This window comes from Aptenodytes patagonicus, chromosome 17 (genome assembly GCF_965638725.1).
Source record: "Aptenodytes patagonicus chromosome 17, bAptPat1.pri.cur, whole genome shotgun sequence".
Classification (NCBI taxonomy): Eukaryota; Metazoa; Chordata; class Aves; order Sphenisciformes; family Spheniscidae; genus Aptenodytes; species Aptenodytes patagonicus.
Window position 1 is genome coordinate 7,881,100 of NC_134965.1, and position 21,514 is coordinate 7,902,613.

At 64.5% G+C, this 21,514-nt stretch overlaps 6 protein-coding genes and 2 non-coding genes across 10 annotated transcripts in view; 5 read left to right on the forward strand and 3 right to left on the reverse strand.

Annotated features, from left to right (window-relative positions):
* SUPT6H (SPT6 homolog, histone chaperone and transcription elongation factor) overlaps positions 1-4,060 on the forward strand; it is a 30,599-nt gene extending 26,539 nt beyond the window's left edge. For both annotated transcript variants that reach the window (XM_076354957.1, XM_076354958.1), the window contains exons 35-37: positions 66-232; positions 1,620-1,807; positions 1,997-4,060. In XM_076354957.1, coding sequence (XP_076211072.1) covers positions 66-232; positions 1,620-1,807; positions 1,997-2,183 — 542 coding nt within the window. In that variant the 3' untranslated portion in view covers positions 2,184-4,060. The remainder of the gene's footprint in view (positions 1-65; positions 233-1,619; positions 1,808-1,996) is intronic.
* Positions 4,061-5,168: 1,108 nt separating this feature from the next.
* Positions 5,169-7,140, reverse strand: PROCA1 (protein interacting with cyclin A1). 2 transcript variants are annotated; one of them, XM_076354479.1, is made up of 4 exons: positions 6,888-7,140; positions 6,074-6,206; positions 5,827-5,961; positions 5,169-5,742 (listed from the first exon to the last, which is right to left on the reverse strand). In XM_076354479.1, the coding sequence occupies exons 1-4, from the start codon at positions 7,090-7,092 to the stop codon at positions 5,220-5,222; spliced, it is 996 nt and encodes a 331-aa protein (XP_076210594.1). In that variant the 5' UTR covers positions 7,093-7,140; the 3' UTR covers positions 5,169-5,219. The 2 variants fall into 2 exon arrangements, with proteins under 2 accessions (XP_076210594.1, XP_076210595.1); XM_076354480.1 differs by having other exon boundaries at positions 6,074-6,246; positions 6,888-6,974.
* Positions 7,141-8,088: 948 nt separating this feature from the next.
* LOC143168175 (adenine phosphoribosyltransferase-like) lies at positions 8,089-9,657 on the forward strand. The gene is made up of 6 exons (XM_076354356.1): positions 8,089-8,152; positions 8,316-8,465; positions 8,627-8,720; positions 8,799-8,945; positions 9,050-9,145; positions 9,255-9,657. Exons 2-6 carry the CDS (start codon positions 8,343-8,345, stop codon positions 9,380-9,382), a joined length of 588 nt encoding a protein of 195 aa, XP_076210471.1. The 5' UTR covers positions 8,089-8,152; positions 8,316-8,342; the 3' UTR covers positions 9,383-9,657.
* Positions 9,658-9,790: 133 nt separating this feature from the next.
* RAB34 (RAB34, member RAS oncogene family) lies at positions 9,791-11,993 on the reverse strand. The gene is made up of 10 exons (XM_076354355.1): positions 11,875-11,993; positions 11,696-11,787; positions 11,254-11,319; positions 10,929-11,030; positions 10,792-10,856; positions 10,666-10,717; positions 10,403-10,484; positions 10,212-10,302; positions 10,016-10,123; positions 9,791-9,931 (listed from the first exon to the last, which is right to left on the reverse strand). Exons 1-10 carry the CDS (start codon positions 11,926-11,928, stop codon positions 9,864-9,866), a joined length of 780 nt encoding a protein of 259 aa, XP_076210470.1. The 5' UTR covers positions 11,929-11,993; the 3' UTR covers positions 9,791-9,863.
* A 1,129-nt stretch (positions 11,994-13,122) lies between these two features.
* Positions 13,123-15,699, forward strand: RPL23A (ribosomal protein L23a). Its single transcript, XM_076354553.1, has 5 exons — positions 13,123-13,203; positions 13,708-13,888; positions 14,207-14,383; positions 14,792-14,861; positions 15,647-15,699. The coding sequence occupies exons 1-5, from the start codon at positions 13,179-13,181 to the stop codon at positions 15,659-15,661; spliced, it is 468 nt and encodes a 155-aa protein (XP_076210668.1). The 5' UTR covers positions 13,123-13,178; the 3' UTR covers positions 15,662-15,699.
* Positions 14,037-14,109, forward strand: LOC143168518 (small nucleolar RNA Z17). Its single transcript, XR_012996729.1, has one exon. It is a non-coding gene; the product is annotated as a small nucleolar RNA Z17 (small nucleolar RNA).
* LOC143168529 (small nucleolar RNA SNORD42) lies at positions 14,650-14,716 on the forward strand. The gene has a single exon (XR_012996740.1). It is a non-coding gene; the product is annotated as a small nucleolar RNA SNORD42 (small nucleolar RNA).
* A 3,553-nt stretch (positions 15,700-19,252) lies between the features above and the next one.
* TLCD1 (TLC domain containing 1) lies at positions 19,253-21,365 on the reverse strand. The gene is made up of 4 exons (XM_076354358.1): positions 21,169-21,365; positions 20,897-20,979; positions 20,490-20,572; positions 19,253-20,016 (listed from the first exon to the last, which is right to left on the reverse strand). Exons 1-4 carry the CDS (start codon positions 21,363-21,365, stop codon positions 19,621-19,623), a joined length of 759 nt encoding a protein of 252 aa, XP_076210473.1. The 3' UTR covers positions 19,253-19,620.
* Positions 21,366-21,514: the final 149 nt, after the last annotated feature.

The following is a 21,514-nucleotide window of genomic DNA, read 5'->3' on the forward strand; positions in this document are numbered from 1 at the left end:
GGAATCGGGATGCGAGCTCCTTTTCCAGGCTCCACTTTGTCTAACGTGATGGGTCTTTCTTGCAGACCTGACCCGTGCAGTGAACGCTCTACCACAGAACATGACCTCTCAGATGTTCAGTGCCATCGCTGCCGTGACAGGCCAGGGACAGAACCCAAATGCCACCCCTGCGCAGTGGGCATCCAGTCAGTATGGCTACGGAGGCAGCGGAGGCGGCAGCAGCGCGTACCACGTAGGTGTCACTTAAGTTTCTGAGAGGAGGTGCTGCGTGGCTTCTCCTTGCTGCTAGAAACCATCCCGTGGGGGCTCCACTGGGAGTGTAAGGGGTTACTCGTTGCCTGGGATCATCCAGTCCTAGTTGTGTACCCGCGGTGCTCCACAGGGGAGCCTGGCTGGATTCTTGGACCAGGTTTCTTCTTGCCTCCTGTGTCTGAGGAAATGAGGCATGTAATACAGCCCTGCTCTGGGGAGAGTTGAAGCAAGTAGCAAATTGGTCTGGCCCCCAAGGAATGTGGCAGGGTGGAGAGGTGGGATCCAGCGGTGAGGGCGCACAACCTTCTGATTGTGCCCCTGAATTGGCAATGTGAGCTGCCAGTGGAAGAGATTAGCTGTGAAACTATGCGCTGAGTTTGCAGGGCTTTTCAGCTCAGCGTGCTAATCTCCGAGCCGCACCGGCAGGCGAACACCTCAGCCTGACTGAACACCTAGAGGCTTTGTAGGGAATAAGATGGAATTGGACAGTTTCGGCTGATGCTGAAGCCTTTCCTCATGTGTGCTGGTGCCTACCTCCTCCCAGCCCACGCTGCCAGCTCCCCAGCTGACACTGAGGCGAAATCCAGCTGCAGAAGGACTGAGGTGCCTGGGTACAAAAAACACACCCAGCCGTTAGAGAGACCTAATGAAGAGGTGCTGCAAGACAAGGCTTGCAGGGAGGAGTGATCCTCTTTTAGACCACCTTGGGAGGCTTTCACGGAGTTTGGCACAGTAAATGATGAGCTGGGGATAGGCAGGGACTGTGGATAATCCAATGTATTTAATCATCAAGACAATCTGAAGGAAAAGGGAGGTGAACACCGGGAGGCAGAGAGACTAAGCCCTCCATTGGACAAACAGTGAGCCAGCCAGCTTGGGATGTGGGAGGGAACCATCTCAGGAGCTGCTGCGCCTTCTCTGCAGCCCACAGGGGAAGAATTCATCTGTTCTTCATGCCCACTGCAGGACGTCATTTCTGCTAGCTTGGCCCAAGTGTCTCTTGTGGCCCTTTCCTTCGCTTGGCTTAAGCATCTCCCCTTGTACCCTGTGTGGGGTGAACAAGGAAGGCAGGCTGCGGTGGCCCTGCTGGCCCAGGTTGGGTGGGCGATCGGGGTCTCTCAGGGGAACAAACGTCCTGTGCTCAGCAGGGTGCTGCTCCTTCTGCCCTGCAGCCCCCTATTCCCCGGGCAATGGTCACTGCAAACCTCTCCTTGCCCAGATGAGGGGCTCCAGCAGGGCTGGGAGCGTGCAGCAAGGGCGTGCACCAGCCTCCCGGGCAGGCAGGGCGATGCAGAGCATGCTAGACCTCTGCCCCGCAGCCTAGCAGGGTTTGCCCTCTGTCCCCTAACAGTATCCGCTCTCTGCAGGTCTTCACGACTCCAGCACAGCAACCGGTGGCCACCCCTCTGATGACCCCCAGTTACTCCTACACTACCCCCAGCCAGCCGATCACAACGCCCCAGTACCAGCTCCAGGCCAACACCACGCCCCAGTCCACCCAGTCCCAGACACAGTCGCAGCCGTCGTCCAGCTCCAGGCAGAGGCAGCAGCCAAAGTGAGTGGCTCCGGCGCCGGGTACATGTATCTCTGTGTCCCCTCTTGATTGCTTTTGTTGATTTTTTTTTTTTAAATTTTTTTTTTTTTGTGGAACCGGCACGGTGGGGTTACCTTGCGCCTTCCTGCATGGGACCCTTGGGGAGGGAGGGCAGCTAACATGTCTCACCTTCTGCCCGTGTCGTTGCAGGACCAACAGTCACGCTGCGATCGACTGGGGGAAGATGGCCGAGCAGTGGCTCCAGGAGAAGGAGGCTGAACGGAGGAAACAGAAGCAGAGGTTGACTCCTCGCCCGTCTCCCAGCCCCATGATCGAGAGCACGCCCATGTCCATCGCCGGGGACGCCACGCCACTGCTGGATGAGATGGATCGATAGGCCGTGCTGGACCTGACCCGTAACCTCTGCTCTCTTCTCTAGGAAGGGGAAGGGAGAGCGAACAGTTGAAAACAACTTCCCTTCCCTTAGCCACATAACTCCTGTTTTATACGTCGTGAGATGGTGGGAAATGACTCTTGGTGACGTGCACCTGAGCGAATGAATAGACTTGGCAGGGCTGGTCTAAATATATATACTATATATATATAAAAAAATATATCATAGGAAGGGGCGCTGCAGCACCCTCTGCGTTCCAGGCCCTGGTTCACCACTTTGGAAGCTCGGCAAAGTAATTACGAGGTCAAACGAGTCTGTCCTTGTACATGCACGGCAGTCTGCTTTCACCGCAAAGACCAGGAAGCAAACGTAGCTGAAAGTGCAGACCATCGGCCTGGAGTGAGCCTGTTTCATTTGGATTCTCCCAAACCCTGACTGTCACCTCGTCCTGAGAGCACAAAGGAAAGTCACACAGGGGTTGTGACAAGCAAACCGGAGTTCTCAAAAAGTTTCTGTTGTTGTTTGCTCCGTGTTTTCGTGTGTAACAGGCTCTGCGGAGCCTGTGCCAACCCCCAGCTGTGTTCGTAGGGGTCTAGAACAGCAGCTCTGGGGCTTGGGGTCTCGCCGGAGAGAAACGCAGCTGTCGTTCCGAAGGCTTGCTCTCTCCTCTGGCTTCTTTTGGAACAATATTTATTTAGTTTTGATTTTTTTTTTTTTTTTTTTTTTTTTTTTTTTTTAAAGATCAGACTGCAAAGCAAAGTGCCGGCCGACGGCAGCTTTCCCGAGCGCGGGACAGACGTGTGGGCTAAAACGCTGCAAGAGCAGCCGCTCCTGTGGTGGGAGAACGCGAAGCAGCCGGGAGTGCATGGCATCCTCCTCCATACCCGCTTAATCCTGCCCAGTTGTAACCAAGAGGGGGTGAATAAATAGTGTTTCTACTGAACGCTAGTTGAGAGGTTTTCTGCCTGCACCCTGTGCTGCCTGCCTGCCCTCTCCTCTTAGCAATGGATTTGCTTAGAAGCAGAGTTCAGTGGTGAAAGCCGATGCTCCTTCTTCCTTTGTCGCTTGGAGTTGCCCTCTGTGTGCTGAAACTTTCACAGAGAAGCTGATTTCTGTTGAGCTGATAAAGAATAATGTTTTGTTTTGAATGTGTCGTATAGAGACATCACACCGACATCCGAGGCACCTCCTGGAGGCCCGTGTCTCTCTGCCTGGGAGAGGTACTGGGGGGCCTGGGAGGGGGGCAGATAACGCAGATGACTTCGGTCGTGTCAGAAGCAGCCCGCTGCAGTACTGCAGAGCGACTGCCAGCGCCGAGAGCCATTTCTGAACTGGAAAGTTCCTGCTGCACACACTTTCCTCTCTCCTGCTTTGTTAGTAGGGGATTTTCTATGGAAGCAGAGTCTTTGTTCCCTCCAAGTGCTCCTGGTTAGCCTCTTCTCGCTAGGAAATGAGCAAGAACAGCAGATCTTAAGAAACAAAGGTCTTTTTTGCATGTAAATGCTCCTGAAGAATGGCAGCAACCCGGGAGACAAAGCAAAGCTGTTTCCACAGAGAAATGCGGGTCCTGGCTTCCGCGCCATCTCCTCAGCAGTACCGGGGGGCTGACACAGTCGTGTTCCTCCCCTGCAACCGCGCGGGCCAGGCCGGAGGACCATGCTCCGGGGCCCGCGGCTGCCGTAGGTTGCAGGTGTACTAACCTTACGCTATTTTTTTATTTTATGAAACTCTGTATGACGGGAATTTGACTGGGAGCAGCTCCTTACCGGGGATGTGTCGGACCCCTACGGGGAAGGGCTAGTTGTGCGTTGTCAGCTCCTTTTTGGCTGTCTTTGTTTTTAGTTTTCCCTTACCGTCAATAAAAATTCTACTTTTGGGAAGCTGCCCGCATGCCACATGTCCGTGCTTCCTGCGGTGACCCTGTGGCTGCCGCAAGGACTTTGCACCCGTTAGCAGTGCTCAGGAGGGTGTGATGTCTCGCTACAACCTTGGTATTTCCCCCCTGGGCTCTTGTGGTCTGTTTATTTCAGGGATTAGGGATTGCACCGCACGCTCCTCTGGGAACAGCGGGGTCTGCACAGGGCAGCTCTGCTCTCCGGGCCTCGGTGCTGTCGTGATCTCCCAAGGCTGTGTCATGGCAAAACAGGGGACAGCGCTCGGCTCCTGTCGCACCAGCTTTTTCCGATTCTGGAATTTGGTGCTGGTGCGGGAAGATCTTTCTACCGGCCTCGCCGAGCAGGAGAGGGGACACTCCTCACTCGGAAGCACTTTGCAGGAGCTGGTGGTAGTGCCCCATCTCTGGGTGCTGCCCTCAAACTCTTCGCTACAGGAGCCCAGTTATCAGCCAGGGGAACAAGTCGGGCTGCGATCACCATCCCCTGGGCAGGGACACGGGCAGCTTGCCCTGCCCCTGCCTCTCCCCGGGCAGCGTCTGCCTTTGTCCCAGGGCTGGAAAAGCTTCTATTGTCCCACTCCAAAGAGCTCTTGTACAGTGTTTGAGGAGCCTCCGGGGAGGGACAAGGCCACCCCACTCCTCCCAAAGCAGCCCCTGCTGCTCGCTGCCATTGCTGGGGGCTGGGGAAGGAGTCGGTGCTTCTCCCAGCCTGGGAAAAGGCAGCGGGTTAAGCAGAGGAGGGAGCTGGGATGGTGCAATTCATTAACTGGTCCTCCGGAGAAATACATCCCTGGGGAGCTGGAGCTCAACCCTCTGTAGCAGGGGAGCTAAAATCGGGGCTCTGCCCCGTGCTGGCGTGGGGACGGGAGCTGTGTCCCCAGCCAGAGCAGCAACTCGCTGTCCCTGGTGCCCAGGAAAATGACATGAGACGGGTGGGAGCGGTGAGGAACAGCTCAAACCCACTCAATACCCACCCGGCTCCAGGTGCTTCCCCTCCCGCCGCCCCGCAAGTGGGATCAGCCCCGGGATTTCCCCTGGATGCTGCCCCCGGTGCGATCCCTTCTCCCCACGGAGATGGGGCCAAGGCTGCGCCATCTGCTCGAGCGACCAACTTTATTTCACAGCCAAGACCCGCGAGGGGGGAGTCAGGGCTCTCGCGCAGGCTCTGCCTCAGCTTTGCTTTTCAGCCTCTTCTTTCTGTTTCTCTCCTTCCTCCTTCTCTTCCCGCTGGCAGTAGGGACTGGGGATGGGGGGGCCGGGGACGACTCCCTGCCCAAGCCCTCCCGCGCCGGGGCATCACTCAGGACGGTGTTGGCTGCTTTCCCCAAGTCCAGCAGTGGGGCCTGTGGGTCCTGCCCAGTGAGGGCAGCGGCTGCGGAACGGCTCGGCTCCCCGTTTTGGGAAGGGCCTTTCTTTTTCAAACCTTTCCCCTTCTTTTTCTTGTCTTTCTTCTTCCCCTTCCTCTCTTTCTTGGCTGCCTTTGGGGGGGACAGCGGGTGGGCGGGCACGTGATGCTCCACTGGGACGGCTCCTCCGCCCCCGCTGCTCCACGGGAGGCTCAGAGGGACCCCCCCGGGCCTCGCTGCCCGGTCAATGAGCTCCCCACCGAACTCGTACAGCACCGGCTCCCTGGGCACCGCGATGGCCACTGTGTTGTACGCCTTGCACCTGCAGAGAGTGAGGAGGCATGGGGTGAGGCGAGCCCCAGTGGGGCCGAGCGGGGGGACGGTCCCTCCAGCGGGGGGCACTCACCAGACATAGAGGTAGGGCTCCACGCACTCTTCCTTGTAGGTGAACTCGAAGCAGGGCACCTGGATGACGTTGAAGAAGGCCTGGCCCACCACCCGTGAGGCCGTGTCGTTCACCCGCCGCAGGCACTCCTTCAACCTGCCGCGGGGCAGAGCCGTGGTGAGGGGGGGCAGGAGGGGCTGCCGGAGGGGCTGGGACCCCCCGGGATGGAGGGATGCTGCAGGGCACGGCCGGGCGTGGGGCCACTCACCTGCGGTCGCAGTCGCAGTGGCTGATGGTGTGCCAGCGCAGGTTGCGGTACCCATAGCGGGCGGTGAAGGGGTGGATGACATGCTGGCAGTGGTCATGGTCCCGGCAGCACCAGTCCGTGTCCCGGTGCTCCCCTGCAGGGATGCACAGGGTGCAGGCAGGGCTGGGGGGGGCCTGCACGCATGGGCTGGGGGTAGGTGGGCTTGGGATCAGGGCTGGACTGGAGCTGAGCTGGGCTAGGATTGGGATCAGAATTAGATTGGACTGAGACAGGACTGGAATCATGCTGGGCTGGGTTGGGGCTGGGACTGAACCGGCACTTGGATGGGGCCGAGGCTGGCACAGGGATGGGGACTGGGGCTGCACCAGCACCACAGTGGGGATGAGACTGGGTCTAGGCTGGGATTAGGATGGGGACCAGGACTGGACCAGGTTGGACCAGCACTGGGATGGGGACCAGAATGGGAGCAGGATGGACCAGGGATCAGGCTGGGGACAGAGGGTGGACCAGGATGGACCAGCACCAGGATGGGGACTAGACAGAGGTGAACTGGGACTGGACTGGCACTGGGGTGGGGACTGAACTGGGACAGGCAGGGATTGAACTAGCACGGGGATGGGGACTTGAGTGGACGAGCACTGGGATGGGACTGGGCTAGGATTGACGGGGACTGACCCAGCACTGGGACGGGAACTGGGACTGGGCTGGGGTGGAGCAGCACCGGGCTGGGGATGGGATGGGATGGGACGGGATGGGATGGGATGGGATGGGATGGGATGGAGGGGACAGGTAGTAGCGGCCCCGCCGCCCTTACCCAGCTGCTCGTAGGCATCCGCGTTGCTGCCCGCGCCGCACCACAGCGTCCCGGGGTAGGTGAGCCCGCGGCGGGCGCGGGGCCGTCCCGGCGGGGCCGCTCCGGGGACGGGGGCCGCACCGGGGACGGCTGCCAGCAGGAGGAGGAGGAGGAGGAGGAGGAGGAGGAGGAGGAGGAGGCGGCAGAGCAGCCCCGGGGCGCACATGGCACCGCGCCGCTCGCCGCCGTGGGGCCGCCTTATAGCGCCGCGCAGCCCGCCCACGCGGGGCGGCTCGCCACGGCACGGCACGGCACGGCACGGCACGGCACGGCACGACACGGCACGACACGGCTCGGCACGGCACCGTGCGGAGGGTCCCGGAGAGCCGGGATGCTGGAGCCGCTCCCCGGAGCCGCCGCGCATCCCGGGCCCGCAGCCCGCGGGGAAGGGGTTACCCCTCCCGGTGGGGCCGGGCCCCGTTGCTGTGGCAGCCGGTGGGGTGATGTGCCGGGGCCGGTAACGCGCCGGCCCCAACGCGCCCGCCCCGTGACGCACCGGCCCCCGCACGGCCCCCGGCCCCGCAGCGGCCCCCGACGGGAGAAGGATGCTCCCCGCCGCCCGCCCCACGGGTGCTCCCCGGTGCCTTTCACAGGGGCAGCCCCGGTGCCCCGTGCCCAGCCGGGGCTGGCAGCCCACAGGCACCCGGCGGCTCCCAGCACGGCTGCCAGGGCTCGCCCCCCTTGGCTGGCTCCCCTGCCCACGGAGCCCATTGACAATCCGGACGCGGATCTGGCGCGCTGGGCGGCCGAGGGAGCCAGCGCTCGGCGGGGCAGGACGGCGCCCGGACACCCCAACGGGGACATGCGCGGCCTCAGAAAGTCCCCGCGCTGCCCAAGGCCCCGCAGGCTGCGGGGCTGCACCCTGACCATCGCCCTGGTTTGCTGGCCCTTGCACCCATGGGGTGCCTCGGGCGCTGTGCCGCCCGCGCCATGCCCTGGCACCGCTGGTGCAGGCGGCTGGGTGCTGGGGACACCCGCGCGGGGTGCGAATGCCCCCAGCCCCAGTGCTCCCCACCACGCAACTGTCTGGCCGGGACAGCAGAGCCCGGTGGGGGCACATCGCCGGCCCGCGGGCAGGGCTCCCGCCTGGCACAGGCCCAGGGCCCAGCTGGCCGAGGCTGCTGGCGGGGGCCCAGTGCCGCAGGGGCTGCCCCCGCTCAGCTGTTGCTGTCTGTGACGCTCCCCATGACGGTCCCGCTCGGCTCAGCCTTGCCGCTGGGACCCAGGTACGGAGCTGACCCGGGCGCGCTGGGACCCCAGGGTGTCCACGTTGCGGGGGGGGGGGTGGGGTGGGGGAGGGGGTGTGGATGGGGAGGGTGGGGGGCACCGAGCCGCGGGGAGCCCTGCGGGGACTGCCGGTGGGGAATCTCACCTCCATTACATGCTCAGTGCTCGCAGCACCTGTGGGCCTTGCGCATGGACCTGTGCCACGTCCCCGCCGCCCGAGAGAAGGGCTGGTACCTGGCACTGATGGCCCCCAACGTCAAGGGTCCCAACTACGCCTGGCTGGACCCCTCTCGGCTCTACTGCCACCCGCAAGTACACAGTGCCTGGGGTGGAGGGCACCCTCGGGGGTGCCCGGGTGGGCTGCAGCTCCGCGGGGCTGTCAGGGCACCCGGCCGTGCCCACGGGCACCGGCACACGGGCTGCAGATGCCCATGATGGGCTGCGGGCACCCAGCACCTCCGCTCTCTCCCCAGGGCCTGCAGGACTGCATGGCTGACCTGCTGCAGCCCTTCCAGGGAGACCCCATCGACATGGTGGCTGGTATCGACGCCATGGGCTTCATCCTGGGTGAGTGGGAATGCGGGTGAGCCCAGGGACCCCGTCCCTCGTCCCCGCGGGGCCTGACGGTGCCATGCCCACCCCCAGGCGCTGCCGCCGCCGCCACGCTGCAGAAAGGCTTCCTGGCTATCCGCAAAGCCGGGCACCTCTGTGTGCAGACACTGGCACAGCCCTACACCGACTACTCGGGCCGAGAGAAGGTGATGGAGGTCCGCACCGATGCCATCTCGCCAGGTGAGCCGGCAGGGTGCTCCCATCGTGGCGGGGGGGGGAGCTGCCAGCACGGGGACCGGGCACCGGGCACCGGGCACTCAGCCGCAGCCTCTGCCCCCTCCCAGGTCTGCGCATCCTCCTCGTGGACCAGTGGGTCGAAACCGGGGGCACCATGCGAGCAGCCATCCAGCTGGTGGAGCGGCTGGGGGGGGTTGTGGCAGGTAGGAGGGGAGGTACTGGGGCACCCCGGGGTGCACCCATGGGTGCAGTGGGAGCACTGTCCCTGTACCCTGAGGTGACCGGCGCTGAGCCCCACCTCTTGTCCCGCAGGCATCGCTGCCATCTGCATCGAGGACAGCGAGGGCGGGCGGTGGATCCGGGAGCGCTACAAGTGTGCCCACTGCGTCCCCCCGGGCCTGCAGCCCCGCTTTGACCGCCACCAGTTCAGCTGGGACTGACGGGGGGCTGGCACCCCACATGTCCCCCCCATGGGGCGCAGGGCTGCCTGCTCTTCAGGGCAGGGATGCCCGGGGCATCCACCACCCGGTTTGGCTTTCACCGTACCCGAGATGCTCACCCCTCCTCGGCGGCAGACATCCTCCCCTGCCTCCATCCTCCTGCCTGCCCGCAAGCCTGGAGGGCTGCGCCCGGGGGCAGGGGGAGCCGCAGCCCGCCCTGGCCCCCAGCCCCACGCCTTTCTTAAAAAGCATAAAAAAGGTTTTATTAAGACAAATGGGAGCCCGGGGGCATCTCCCCCTGCAAGTGGTACCTGGGTTTGCATAGCTAAGGGAGCCGCACGGGTGCTCCTGCCCGCCCCGGCTGTGGGTACCCGGGCAGGTTGGGGGCCGGGGGGGCCGGGGGCAGCTCCTCGGGGCCGGCCGGGGCCGCCCCTCTTTGGTCCAGAGGCGTGAGCGCAGGGGGGGGCCGGGGGCTGCCCCCTCACTGGCAGCACTTGGGTTTCTTGCGGGGTGTCGACAGGTACAGGTCGCTCTCGTTGCTGCTGATCCCTGGAGGGACAGAGGGGTGGGAGGGGGGGTGGGGGGTGGGGGTAAGGGGGAGGCACCCGCGCGGGACCGGCCGGGGGTACTCACGCACGGTGTCGCCGATCTTGCGGGTGCTGCTGCGCTCCAGCTCGGCCAGCACGCTGCTCTCAAAGGTCAGCGCCGCCACGCGGAAGAAGAAATCCCGCACGTTCTCCCCTGCCCCGCGGGACGAGACCCCCTGAGTGTCCCCTTGCCCGGCCGGACCCCGGGGTCCCGCAACCCCCCTGCCCGGCCAGGGACCCACCAGTGAGCGAGGAGACAGCCCAGTACTCCGCCTGCATCTCCTGGGCCACCTTCAGAGCATCCTTCTCCATCAGGCTGTACTGCGCCGGCGTCTGCCAACCAAGCCGGAGGGGTGGGTGGGTGGCGGGGATGACCCCCCCCCCCCCCCGGAGCCAGGGCGCAGGGAGCCCGCGCGAAGGGGGACGCACTCACGCTCAGGTCCTTCTTGGAGCCCACCAAGAAGAGGATCACGTTGGATGGGTCATTCTCCTTCAGGGCGTCAGCCAGCCACTGCCTGTTGGGGCCACTGTCACCGGCCGGTGGCTCACGGCCAAGCAGGACCCTCTCGCTCGCACGCTGCAGCGTTGCCAGCAGCCCCGTGCCCTGCTGCCCAGCTCCTGCTTCTCCATCCAGCCCCACCGCCCCCCACGCTCGTCCCCAGTCCCACCTGAGCCCCTTGGCTGCGTGTCACCTACCGCGTGTGGTCCAGGGACGCCACGTCGTTGACATCGAAGACGATGACGATGGCTGGGGGGGGGGGGGAAGAGGGGTGAGATGGGGATGAGGACAGCCGTTGGGGTGGGACGTGGTGGGGACCTCACCTTGTGCTCCCCGGTAGTAGGTGGAGGCGATGCACTTGAAGCGCTCCTGGCCGGCCGTGTCCCACCTGGGGGGGGGGTGCGGGAGGTGAGGGGGGGGGCCGCAGGGCTGCGCGGGGAGGGGGCTGGCGCCTACTCACAGCTGCAGGCTGAAGGGCACCCCCAGCACCTCAAACCGCTCCATCTCGAAATCCACCCCGATGGTCGCCTTGTAGTTCTTGTCGAAGGTGTCCTTGCAAAAGCTGGGGGTGGGGTGGGGGGTGGGGGGGCAGAGATGGGTGTCAGCAGCCCCTGGTCCCCCCACGCCCCACCCCTGGGGCTCAGTGCCCCTCCTCCCAGGAGATGCCCAGCACCAGAGTCTGTCCAGAGTCGGGCTCAGCCCAAGGTGCTGCTGCCCTTTGGCGGGGGTCTCTTCCCCTGCCCCCCCCCCCCCGCAGACCCTCTCCAGGGGGAGGGTCCCGTTACCGGTTGATCAGGCAAGTCTTCCCCACCGAGAGGTCCCCCACCACGATGATCTTGGAGATCTTGAACCTGCAGGGCAGGGGGACGCGTGGCCGCTTAGCGGGGTGGGGGGGTCCCCGCCTGCCTCCCCCCAGCCGGCCCCACAGGCAGGCGGGTTCATGGGGTGGAGGGGCATCACTCCGCAGCCCCCCGTGTCCGACAGCGCCCTGGAGCCCGGTTCTCCCGCCCCGCTGCCAGCCACAGCCCAGCCCGGACCCCCGTTTCCCCCCCGCGCCGCATTCCTGCGCCGTGACGCAGGGCTCGGCACACGGGCAGCGCCGGCAGCCACGCGGCGCCCGTGCCGGGGACCCCCGTCCGGGGCTGGCGGGGCCGTGGGCCCCTCATTGCCCCCCCTCCCCCCCCCCCCAAGCCCTGGGGTGGGGTCCCCGAATCGCCTTGGACTCACCCCACGGTGCCCGTCCGCTGCTCCTGGCAGGCGCTGGCCACCGTGGGGTGGAAGGCGGGGCGGGCGTGCAGGGCGGCCTCCTTCCGAAAACACTGGGGGGGGGGGTGCAAAGGGGGACCCCGGTGTGACCACGGGGCTCAGCGAGGCCACCCGCGGGCCCGTGTGTCCCCCCCGCTCACCGGGGGCAGGTCGGCGATGACCCTGTCCCTGCGGACCGGAGCCAGCATGTTCATCGTCCCGTGGGGCCGCCGGGGCGGGCTGGGTGGCCGGGGGGAGCGGGGACGGGCCGAGGGCCACCGTGAGGCCTGGGGACAGAGGGAGCAGGGAGCGGCGATGTCCCCGTGTCCCAGCTGTCCCCACGTCCCCATGCACAGCATCCCGGAATACGGCTGTCCCTGCGTCCCCAAGCATGTCTGTCCCCATGTCCCAGCCACGCCGAGATCCCCGAGTGTGGCTGTCCCCAGGCTCCGGGGTGCAGCTGACCCCACGTCCCAGCTGTCCCCGTGTCCCAGCCACCCCCACATCCCAACTGTGCCATCCCAGCGTATGGCTGTCCCCATGTCCCAGCCATCCCCCGTGTCCCCAAGCGTGGCTGTCCCCGCACCCCGGGATACAGCTGTCCCCACGTCCCAGCCATCCCCACCTCCCTGCACCCCGGGGTACCGCTGTCCCCGTGTCCCGGCTGTCCCCACATCCCGAGTGTGCCATCCCAGTGCACGGCCATCCCCCTGTCCCGCCGGTCCCCACGTCCCCGTGTGTGGCTGTCCCCACGTCCCACCCGTCCCCATCTCCCCGAGCGTGACCATCTCTGCGTCCCACCGGTCCCCCACGTCCCCGCGTGTGCCTGTCTGTCCCCGTCTCGACCCGTTCCCCCCCCCCCCAACCCCGTGTCGTCCGTGCACAGTCCCCACCGTCCCCAAAGCACGTCCCCCCGCCGCATCCCGGTCCACGGCAAAGCCCTCCCCGCCCCGTCCCGGTCCCCTCCGCGGGGGAATGGGGGTGTGGGGGGGTGGGGTGTCCCCGTTACCGCGAACCTCCCGGCTCCGGTAGCGGTGCTCGGCGCTGCACGCCCAGCCCCGGAGGAACCGGCGTCCTGGCCCCTCCTCCGCCCCCGGAGGGGCGGAGGAGGGGCCAGGACGCCGGTCCTCGGGCCTGGGCCACTGCGGTGCTGCCCACGCGTCGGAACCCCGGTAATCCCCCCACACACCGGGGCTCATCCCGGTCCCCCGCCGTCGGGGCAGCGGCGGGGGGAGGGGGGCGGCGCGAAGGACTACAACTCCCATGAGGCCCCGCGGGGCGGCGGCGGGGGGGGGCATATGCGCATGCGCAGAAGAGACAGACAAGGAGTACTACCATTCCCGGCGGGTCCCGCGGCGCCGCGAGAGTTGGGAGGGGCCAATGGGGGGAAACTCTCGCGAGATTTGGGGCTATAAGCCCGTGCGGTGCGGAGCGGGCGGCCCCTTTCGGCTTCCGCCTGGCCAAGATGGCGCCCAAGGCGAAGAAGGAGGGTGAGGGCTTGGGGCGGCGGGGGTCTGTGGGGTGGCGGGGGTCGTGCTGAGGCGTCCCCCGAGGTACGGGTGTACGCGGGGCGGGCGGGCTGAGCGTTGTGGGGGGTGAGGGAGGGCTGCAGCCCGGTTGCTGGGCGCGGGCACGTGGAGGTGGCGGGAGAGGCCTGCACCGGCGGGCCCAGCCCGGTTATCTGAGGGAGGGTGGGCCCCGACCTCGGTGCTGGGACTCCTGGGGTCTGTGGGGGGTGAGGGAGGTGGGGAGGGAATGAAAGCCGCTGTCCGCTGGTGCGATGGGAAACTGGTTTCTTGGGGGGGGAAGGGGGAAACTTCAGCCCCGTTGGGCGTTTTGGGGTTGGTCTTGGTTGGATGAGGGAGCATGGGCCGCTTGGAGAGGTCCCGTTCATTGAGTTGCGTGACAGGGTAAGCCATGGCCCGTTAGGGCAGGCAGGGGAGCATATACTGGTGCTACAGATCCTGGTTGTGCTGACTGAGCTGTCGTCATAGCTGTGCCTCCGAAGACAGAGGCAAAGGCTAAGGCGCTGAAGGCCAAGAAGGCCGTCCTGAAGGGGGTCCACAGCCACAAGAAGAAGAAGATCCGCACATCGCCCACCTTCCGCAGGCCCAAGACCCTGCGACTGCGGCGGCAGCCCAAGTACCCCCGGAAGAGCGCCCCACGGAGAAACAAGTACGTGTGGGGTGTTGGGCTCTGCCCTGCTGCAGGGCTTGCGGGGTGGGAGCAGCCCTGTGCTTGGGCTGGCGTTGGGGACCTGTGCCCCGCTGCAGGTCCTGGGGTGAGACCTTGCCAGGGTGCTGCGCTGGGGGGGGGTGTTTGGGGTGCAGGTGATGATTTCAAGCGACCAAAGCCTGAGAGTTTGTGATTAGAACTTTTCTGGCTACTGATGCACCCCAGACTTTCTTAGATGGTAGCCGTGGTATTATGAAAGCCCCTGAAGTGCATCGATGGTGTCTGCCAGCCTTTAACCACGGTGTCTCTCCCCTGCAGGCTGGACCATTACGCCATTATCAAGTTCCCTTTGACTACAGAGTCAGCGATGAAGAAGATAGAGGATAACAATACTCTGGTGTTCATCGTCGATGTCAAGGCAAACAAGCACCAGATCAAACAGGCTGTCAAGAAGCTGTACGATATCGATGTGGCCAAGGTCAACACATTGATTAGGTGAGAAGAGGGGGAGAAGAGGTCGCTGGTGGGTGTGAGATGCTTCAAGAGCCCGCAGTGGCTTTTAGCAGAAAACGGGAACGCGTGTGAGTTTCAGCAGTTGTGGGTACTCTCGGGAGGTGTGGGATGAAGCTCCGTAGCGTTTTCAGTGTTAAAGTTTTGAGAAATGCAACTTGTGACTGAGCACATCTTAGTGGAAGTGGGAAATGTTGGCAGACCAGAGGGTCGGCTTCATCGGGGAGCTCTTCTAACACCCAGGGAGTCCTGTGCAAGTGATGTGAACGTGTTTTACCACTGAGTAAAGTGATGTTTCCAAAGGAACCACTGATGCACACTGCTATAGCAGGAACGTGGAGCGGGTGGGAGGAGTTGTGTGCCTCTGTACTGATGCCTCCTGTTCCTCTCTAGGCCTGACGGGGAGAAGAAGGCTTACGTCCGACTGGCTCCGGATTATGATGCGCTGGATGTAGCCAACAAGGTGAGAAATCTTTGAAGCTTTGCAGCTCCCGTTGTCTTGTATCTCCTGCGCCCGGTTGTTCTTCCTGGCGTACAGGTGATGAGGTACTTGCGCTTCAAGCGCGGCGGCACTCCTGTGGAGTGTCCCTGAAGTTAGACGGGATCTGAGTGTTCAGAGGCAAGACCCCATTGTCTAGCAAAACGCGATTCTGCCTGGAAGATCGTGAGGTTAGGTGGGAAAAGCTACTGAGAGGGAATTGCTGCTGTTCTTCAGCTCCTCCAGGGAGGGGCTCCACTCCACAGGACTACGAGAGCTCCAGAGTATTAGCGGGGAGGATGCAGAAACTGCCCTGCAGCTTCTGGGTTGACAGGGCGTTCATCCTAACGGCGTTCTTGGCCAGCGCTGTTGGCAGCTCACTTAACAGCGGGAAATGATGCCAGGGGCACCGTTAGGGCAGGGGCAGGGGCACTGCTGCGCTGCCGGCCTGGGTGAAGGAGGGGTTTCCGCCACGCAGGCGGCTGGAAACAGCAGGCAGTTTAGTCCGCGGCGTGGTTGAGGTCGACAGGAGGCGGTGGTGGGTACGTATTGGAGCAGGGGAACGCGGCTGTGGGTTAGCACAGGGGTCACCGTGGAGTAAATGTTTAAAGCAGTTCGTGTAAGGCACTTGAGCGGGTCTGGGAGGAAGAAGCCTGTCCTTGGAGGAGAGGAATCCCGGGGAGCTGCAGCCCTGGCAGTGATGTCTGTGGTGGAGGCTCTGCCTTTCTCCCTCCGTAACGTCTGTTTTAACGTGCTTTGCTTCTTTCCAGATTGGAATCATCTAAACTGCATCTACCAAGGACTAATAAACCCTGTGACACCACTGAGGGGCTCTTGTGTTTTGTGACAGCGTGGCCCATGCGAAAGAGAGCGCCCAGGAAACTTTTGGGGCTTCCTTTCAGTAACGGGGTTCCTCCCGCCTGCTGTAGCCTGGTACTAGGTGGGCAGAGCTGACTGCTCTGGGAGAGCCCCACCCCAGGGTCTCCTGCATCACTGACCTGTTCCCTCGGCTGTCGGTAAACGTGAGGTGACACTGCCCCGAATCTCAAATACCTCTGTTTACCCGAGACCGCTGGTATCCTCCTGCATTTTGTTCCCCTGTGTAATTAGCGCGCGTTTGTGATCGGTGTTCTCGGTGTCCTACATAGCTTCCTTCTGGAGCGCACCACAGGCTGATGAGTGCCCGGAGGTGGGTAGTGACGGCAACAAAAACCTGTTTCTGGTTCGGATCTGGCACGAGCGGAGTGTCGCACCATTTTCTGAGTGTATCAGCTATTTGCTTATGCTGCAAGCTTCACTTGACGAAGCCCTCAAGCTAATGCCCTCGCAGGGGCTTTGTGTGGTGGTTTTTTTTTTCTGCGTGATCCCGACTCCCCGCGCTGCAGCGTGTGAATCGCAGCCTGGTTTGCCTGACACCGTTCCTGTTACGTTGCCTGTGACCTCACGGGGTTCACGGCCCTCATCAGGGCTGTTTCCAAACTAGCTGCTGTTCCTGCCGCGGCGGTTTTTGCTCCCTCAAATTTGTAGACGAAACCGGCTTTTCAGAGCGCTTGGAGAGTCACAAGAGCGTGGAGTGCTGGGTGAGCAGGGGATGGCGGTGAAGTACGGATAAGCCTTTAGGGGTACTTGATCTAAAGTACGTGGTTACACTTGACTGAGATGGTGAAAGCCGTGACCAAATATTGATCGGGGTAATTGAGCTCTTGGGCGGTGGGACACTGAGTTCCTTCGAGCCTCTTGCAGAGGGTGGCGGAGTCCCGGGGCGGTGGTTTGAACACGGGTGAAGGATGGTGGCGGGTAGAAAGGGGGAGCTGTGTCCCAATTACCGCCGTTTTCGGGACTGCGGGGTAAAGATCTGCGCTGGGCTGTGTTGGCCCTTGGCTTGAGATTCTTCACCTGGTGCTCCCAGCTCCAGGGGCTGGGGAAGTGCAGCTGGATCTGCCGGGTACACCGCAAGCTGCCTGCAATGGGAGGGCGATGCGGAGGCAGCGGGGCAGGCTGCGGAGCGGCTGTACGCGTCCGCTGGGGAGGAGCGGGGGCTGCGGCGGTGGTGTGGGAGAGGCCAGCTGCCATCACGCCCTCGGCCCTGTCTGAGGAGGGTGGCTCTGGGTATCGCAAAGCCTGCGCGCTCGTCTTCGTGCGGGCAGACCTTGGCTGCTGTCAGCCTGCTTCTGAAAGCTGGGGTTGGAAGTGGGGGCTGCCTGGAAGCACCCCCCCTCTTCTCCCGGGACCCTGTGGTGTGCTCGGCTGGGAGGGGAGGCGGGAGATGCTCCCTCCCTGCTGTAAGGGGTGAGAAACTGCCCGGAGAAACTGTGGCTTCCATGGATGCCGGTCCCTCCTGATCCGCGGGTGCTGTGCAGAGCTCTGCTGGCACCCTGGGCGCAGGCCAGAGCCCAGGCTCTCGCCCCTTGCCCTGTCCAAGCCTGGGTCAGGGGCTTGAAACTCGGAGAGCGAGGGCTGTTGGCGAGCTGTGCGGGGCTGGGTAAGGCTGAACAACAGGCAGCCTTCCCTGCCTGTGACACATGGCCCTGCTGCTCGGTGGTGCGAGGACCTGGGACAGCCCCGCTCCCTCCTGGCGTTGGGTCTGATGTTCCCGCCGGCCTGTGGGGTTGAGGGCACCAACCCAACCTCCTGCCCTTGGCCTGGGCGCAGCCTGGGAAGGGGATGAGCAGCAGCAGGGGCTCTGTGCAGGTACGTGCCGCAGCGTGGAGGCTGGGGAGGGCTTTCACATCAGCATGACTTGCAGTCTGCCCTGACCCTGCCTCAGCTTAGCCCGGCAGCTGCTGCCGTCTGGCACTTCACTTCCCTGCGCTTGCTTCTCCCTCTGGGCTGGCAGCCGGCCCGACCCACAGCTGCCCCAGCCCGGCCAGCGCCGCGCTGCTGGGAGATGCTCTGGCTAGAAGCCAGGAGGGCAGTGGTGGGGAGCCGGGCTCCCTGCTTTGGGAAGCTTTGTCATGCCTGACCCTTCTACGCTGCTGGAAGGGCGGTGGGAGCGTGGGCTGGTCCCCCTGAGCCTGTGACCTGCTGGGGTAGAGCCGTGTCTGGTCCGTGCAGAGAGACAAGAGGAAAGGTGCCGTGATTGGGGCGAGGGGAAACTTAAGATTTGGGCTTGATTGTGTGGGGTATTTGCAGATGGAGTCGGTGCATAGAGGCCATAGGGCTTAAGCCGCAGCTGGGAAGATGCGTTACTGTTGGGATGTGCTGCTGAGGGTAAGGCTGTGCCCTGCCGGGGCTCCCCGCGGCTCGGCACGGGGCTGCTGAGCTCCGCTTCGGGCGAGGAGGGGGTGAGGCGGCGGGTTTGAAGCTGGTGTAGGTCCCTGCCCATGCAGCGTCCCAAGTATCATGTCACCGCTCCGGCCGCCAGGCTGTTCCCAGCACGCACCCCCTGTGCCCGCCACGGTGCCGGTGCATGCCGGGGGAGCCCTGGCAGGGTCCGGGCCCTGTGGGGTGTTTCCCACCTCTCTGGAGGGAGGGTGATCGCCTACTGCTTCCACTTAATCACCTCCTTATTTCAACCGCAGCGCCTGTCTCTGCCCGAGCTGAGCTGGCGGTGGGGTTGGTAGGACAGATCCTGCCCTGGAGCAGGGGCTGGGCAGGAGTCCCTCCAAACCCCACGACTTTCTGCCAGTCCAGTGCAATCCCAGGGCTGTCACGTCAGCAGGATTTGCCTTCCCGATGCTCTGGGGCTCCACAGGACCGGCTGGGCCGGTTCTGGCCCCGCTCTCCTGGGGAGCTGAACCCCCTCTCTCCTCCTGCTGCTCTGCGGGGGGGGGGGTGCTGCTGGAGGCAGCCTGGTCCTGCCGCTGCGGGAGAGGGCCCAGCACGCTCGCAGGGGGCTGGAGCTGTGCTATGCTGGTGAAGATCGCTCTGGGGGGATGCAAGCATGCGGCAGTCTTCCAGGAAGAGCCCGTGGCCTCACACGGCTTTCCCATGCCAGCTCCACTTCACGTGGCTGCCGGGTGAGTCATGCAGCCCAGCCAGGCTCCTTGCCGCCAGGCTGGAGACAGGCAGGTCAGGGACTGCAGCAAGGCTCGGTACCTCTCCTGGCTCCCTTCCCCTGCTCCCTGCACAGCCCTGGGTCTCTGGAAGAGCAGATGAGTGAGGAGGAGGGGAGGGACCCATCCGTGGGAGAGATGGGGTCTTGCTACTCAAGGCTCAGCGTGGTGCAGCTGGGCTGGCAGGACCCAGCAGACTTGAGCGCATCCCTGGAGGGTCCCTAGAACAAAGTGAGCGGCAGAAGCGTGCCCTCTCCCTCCCCGAGGACTGCCAGCTGTCCTCCACTGGGAACAGGGGCACATCCTTTCCCATGGCCCTGTCCCCCACCCATCCTCCCCCTGACGCTGCTCTGCCCCACAGAAAAGCCAGCCCAGGCGTGCTGCGGCAGCAGTAAACAGACCGATTTTAATGCACGTAACACCCAACATCACCACGGGAGGGACTCGTCCCTTCCCTCACAACCCTCTCAGGCCATCAGCTGTGAAACACAGCCACCTCTGGCCCTCCAGCTGCCTGCGCGGAAGCCGGCTTGGGCTGCTTTTCCATCAGCTGTGCCCCTGGCTTCGGCGGCATCCCCGCGGCTCGGCGAGGCTGTCGGGCTGGTCCAGCAGGGAAGCGCTTTTAGGCAGCAGAGCGGGTGAAGGCAGGGCCCGGGGCCAGGGAGCGAGCCCTAAGGCACATCAGAGCAGGTTTGGAGAGGCCAAGACCTCCAGGAGCCGGAGCCTGGGTCCCCCTCGGCGCGCACATCTCAGTCTATCAGAAACTTCTCACCATCCACATCTCTCCCTGCAGAGCCCTTGCGCAGGGAGGGGAAAAAATCGGAGCGGAGGAGTCGGGAGAAGTACATGAGAATCATGGCGTCGAGCAGCAGGAGGTTGGCAGTGAGGAAGGCACCCTGGCCCTGCACCTCCACGTAGCGGAGGAAGTACCAGGTGAGGTAAGCCTGGGGTGCCAGGCGGAAGGCGAAGTACATCACCAGGTTGACGTACTTGTTGGCCTCGTAGAGCGCCGGGGAAGGCACATTGCTCATCTTCAGCAGCATGCGGACGGTGAGGAAGATGTTGCTCACCTCCACCAGCAGCAGCAGTATCGCCGCCACCAGGAAACGGCCTGTGATGATGAGCGAGACGAAGGCAGAGATGGCCTAGGAGTGGGAGGGGACACAGCAGGGTCAGCTCTCCTCGCCCTGGGGGAGGCGAGTCCTTCCCCCACCAAGGTTTGGGCATACGCGGTGCTGCTCCTCCCACCCGGAGATCCCAGCAGCCCCCCCAAGCACCTGGGCCAAGGGAAAACCAGTCTGGAGAGCCAGTTCCCCCGGGACCAGTTACACCTCCCTGCGCGGGGAGCTGGGACCAGCCTCCGGCTCTTCCCTCGCCCGGCACAGCAGCCTGTCTGGCTCCCGGTGCTCGGAGCCGATGCTGGCAAGTGTCCTGCCCTGCCAGGCGCCCTCGCCTTGTTGATGCGCAGCCTACCTGGCAGCCAGGGTGAGGCGGAGGGAAGGGCTCTGGCTTGCCCTGCCGTAGCACACGAAACCTGCATGGGCTGAGCCCTGGGGTGCGTGGTAGCCCCCCCCCCCCGCCCCGTGCTGGCCCTTTGTCTCCCTGGGGCCGTACTCACCATGGCATGGTGCACCAGGTACTCCCAGGAGGAGCGGGACTGGTGGTTGAAGATGATGTCAAGGCTGTCGTGGATGAAGTAGCCTGCGGGATGAGGGAGAGAGCGTTGAGGGGGGGTCTGGCTTGTGCATCGTCACCCACTGCGGTAAGGGGGAGCAGCAAGGAGGAGGAGGGTGGCGTGACCGTGCTCCAGGCGTCGGAAACGCCTCCGCCCCGGCTGAGCGTGGAGAGACGGCTGGGCCCCGGGGGCTGGCAGCCTGCGGGCTCCGTGCTCGTGATCAAAGCAGGAGGCACGGAGAGTCACCCAGCCCATGATCATCCCGGGCCAGTGTGCCGCGCGAGGCTGAAGAAGGGAGTGGGCAGAGCCTGGCGGGGTGGCCGCCGCCATCGCCCTGCCTGGCTCCTTACCTGAGGAGAAGCAGACCAGCAGGTGCCCTGAGATGCTGTAGCCGTCCTGGATGTCGGAGAGCAGCTCCGGGGAGTGCCAGAGGCTGGGGGTGAGGAGAGGAGGAAGGGGGTCAGCCTGGGCGCCCAGGCAGGGTGCTGGGATGGGGGACAGGGGGACCCCCGAGCCCCGCGCCTCCTCCCCTGAGGGCAGCGCCCGGAGTCGTGCTCCCACGGGAACCCGGAGCCCCGGTCGCAGGGTGCGCGCCGTCCCTCCCCGCCTCGGTGCCCGGTACCTGAAGAGGGCCCATAGCCCGGCCAGCACGGAGTGTGCGAAAGAAACGAGGAGGTTCCGCCAGCGCCAGGCGCGGCCGGGGCGGCTCCGCACGGCGGCGGGCTGGGGCAGGGCCCGCGCCGCCCGCCGCAGCGCCCCGAAGACCGCCACGCTGCCGCCCACCAGCGCCGCCGAGGGCGCCCGCCAGCCCGGGCCCATCGCGCCCAGCTACCGGCGGCGCGGGGCGCGCGGCGGGGCGGGCGGGGCCGAAGGGGCGGGGCGGCGCGGGCCACGCCTGCTGGCGGGCCACGCCTGCCGGCGGGCCACGCCTCCCCGCGCGCGGGGGGGGGGGGCGGGCGCCTGTACGC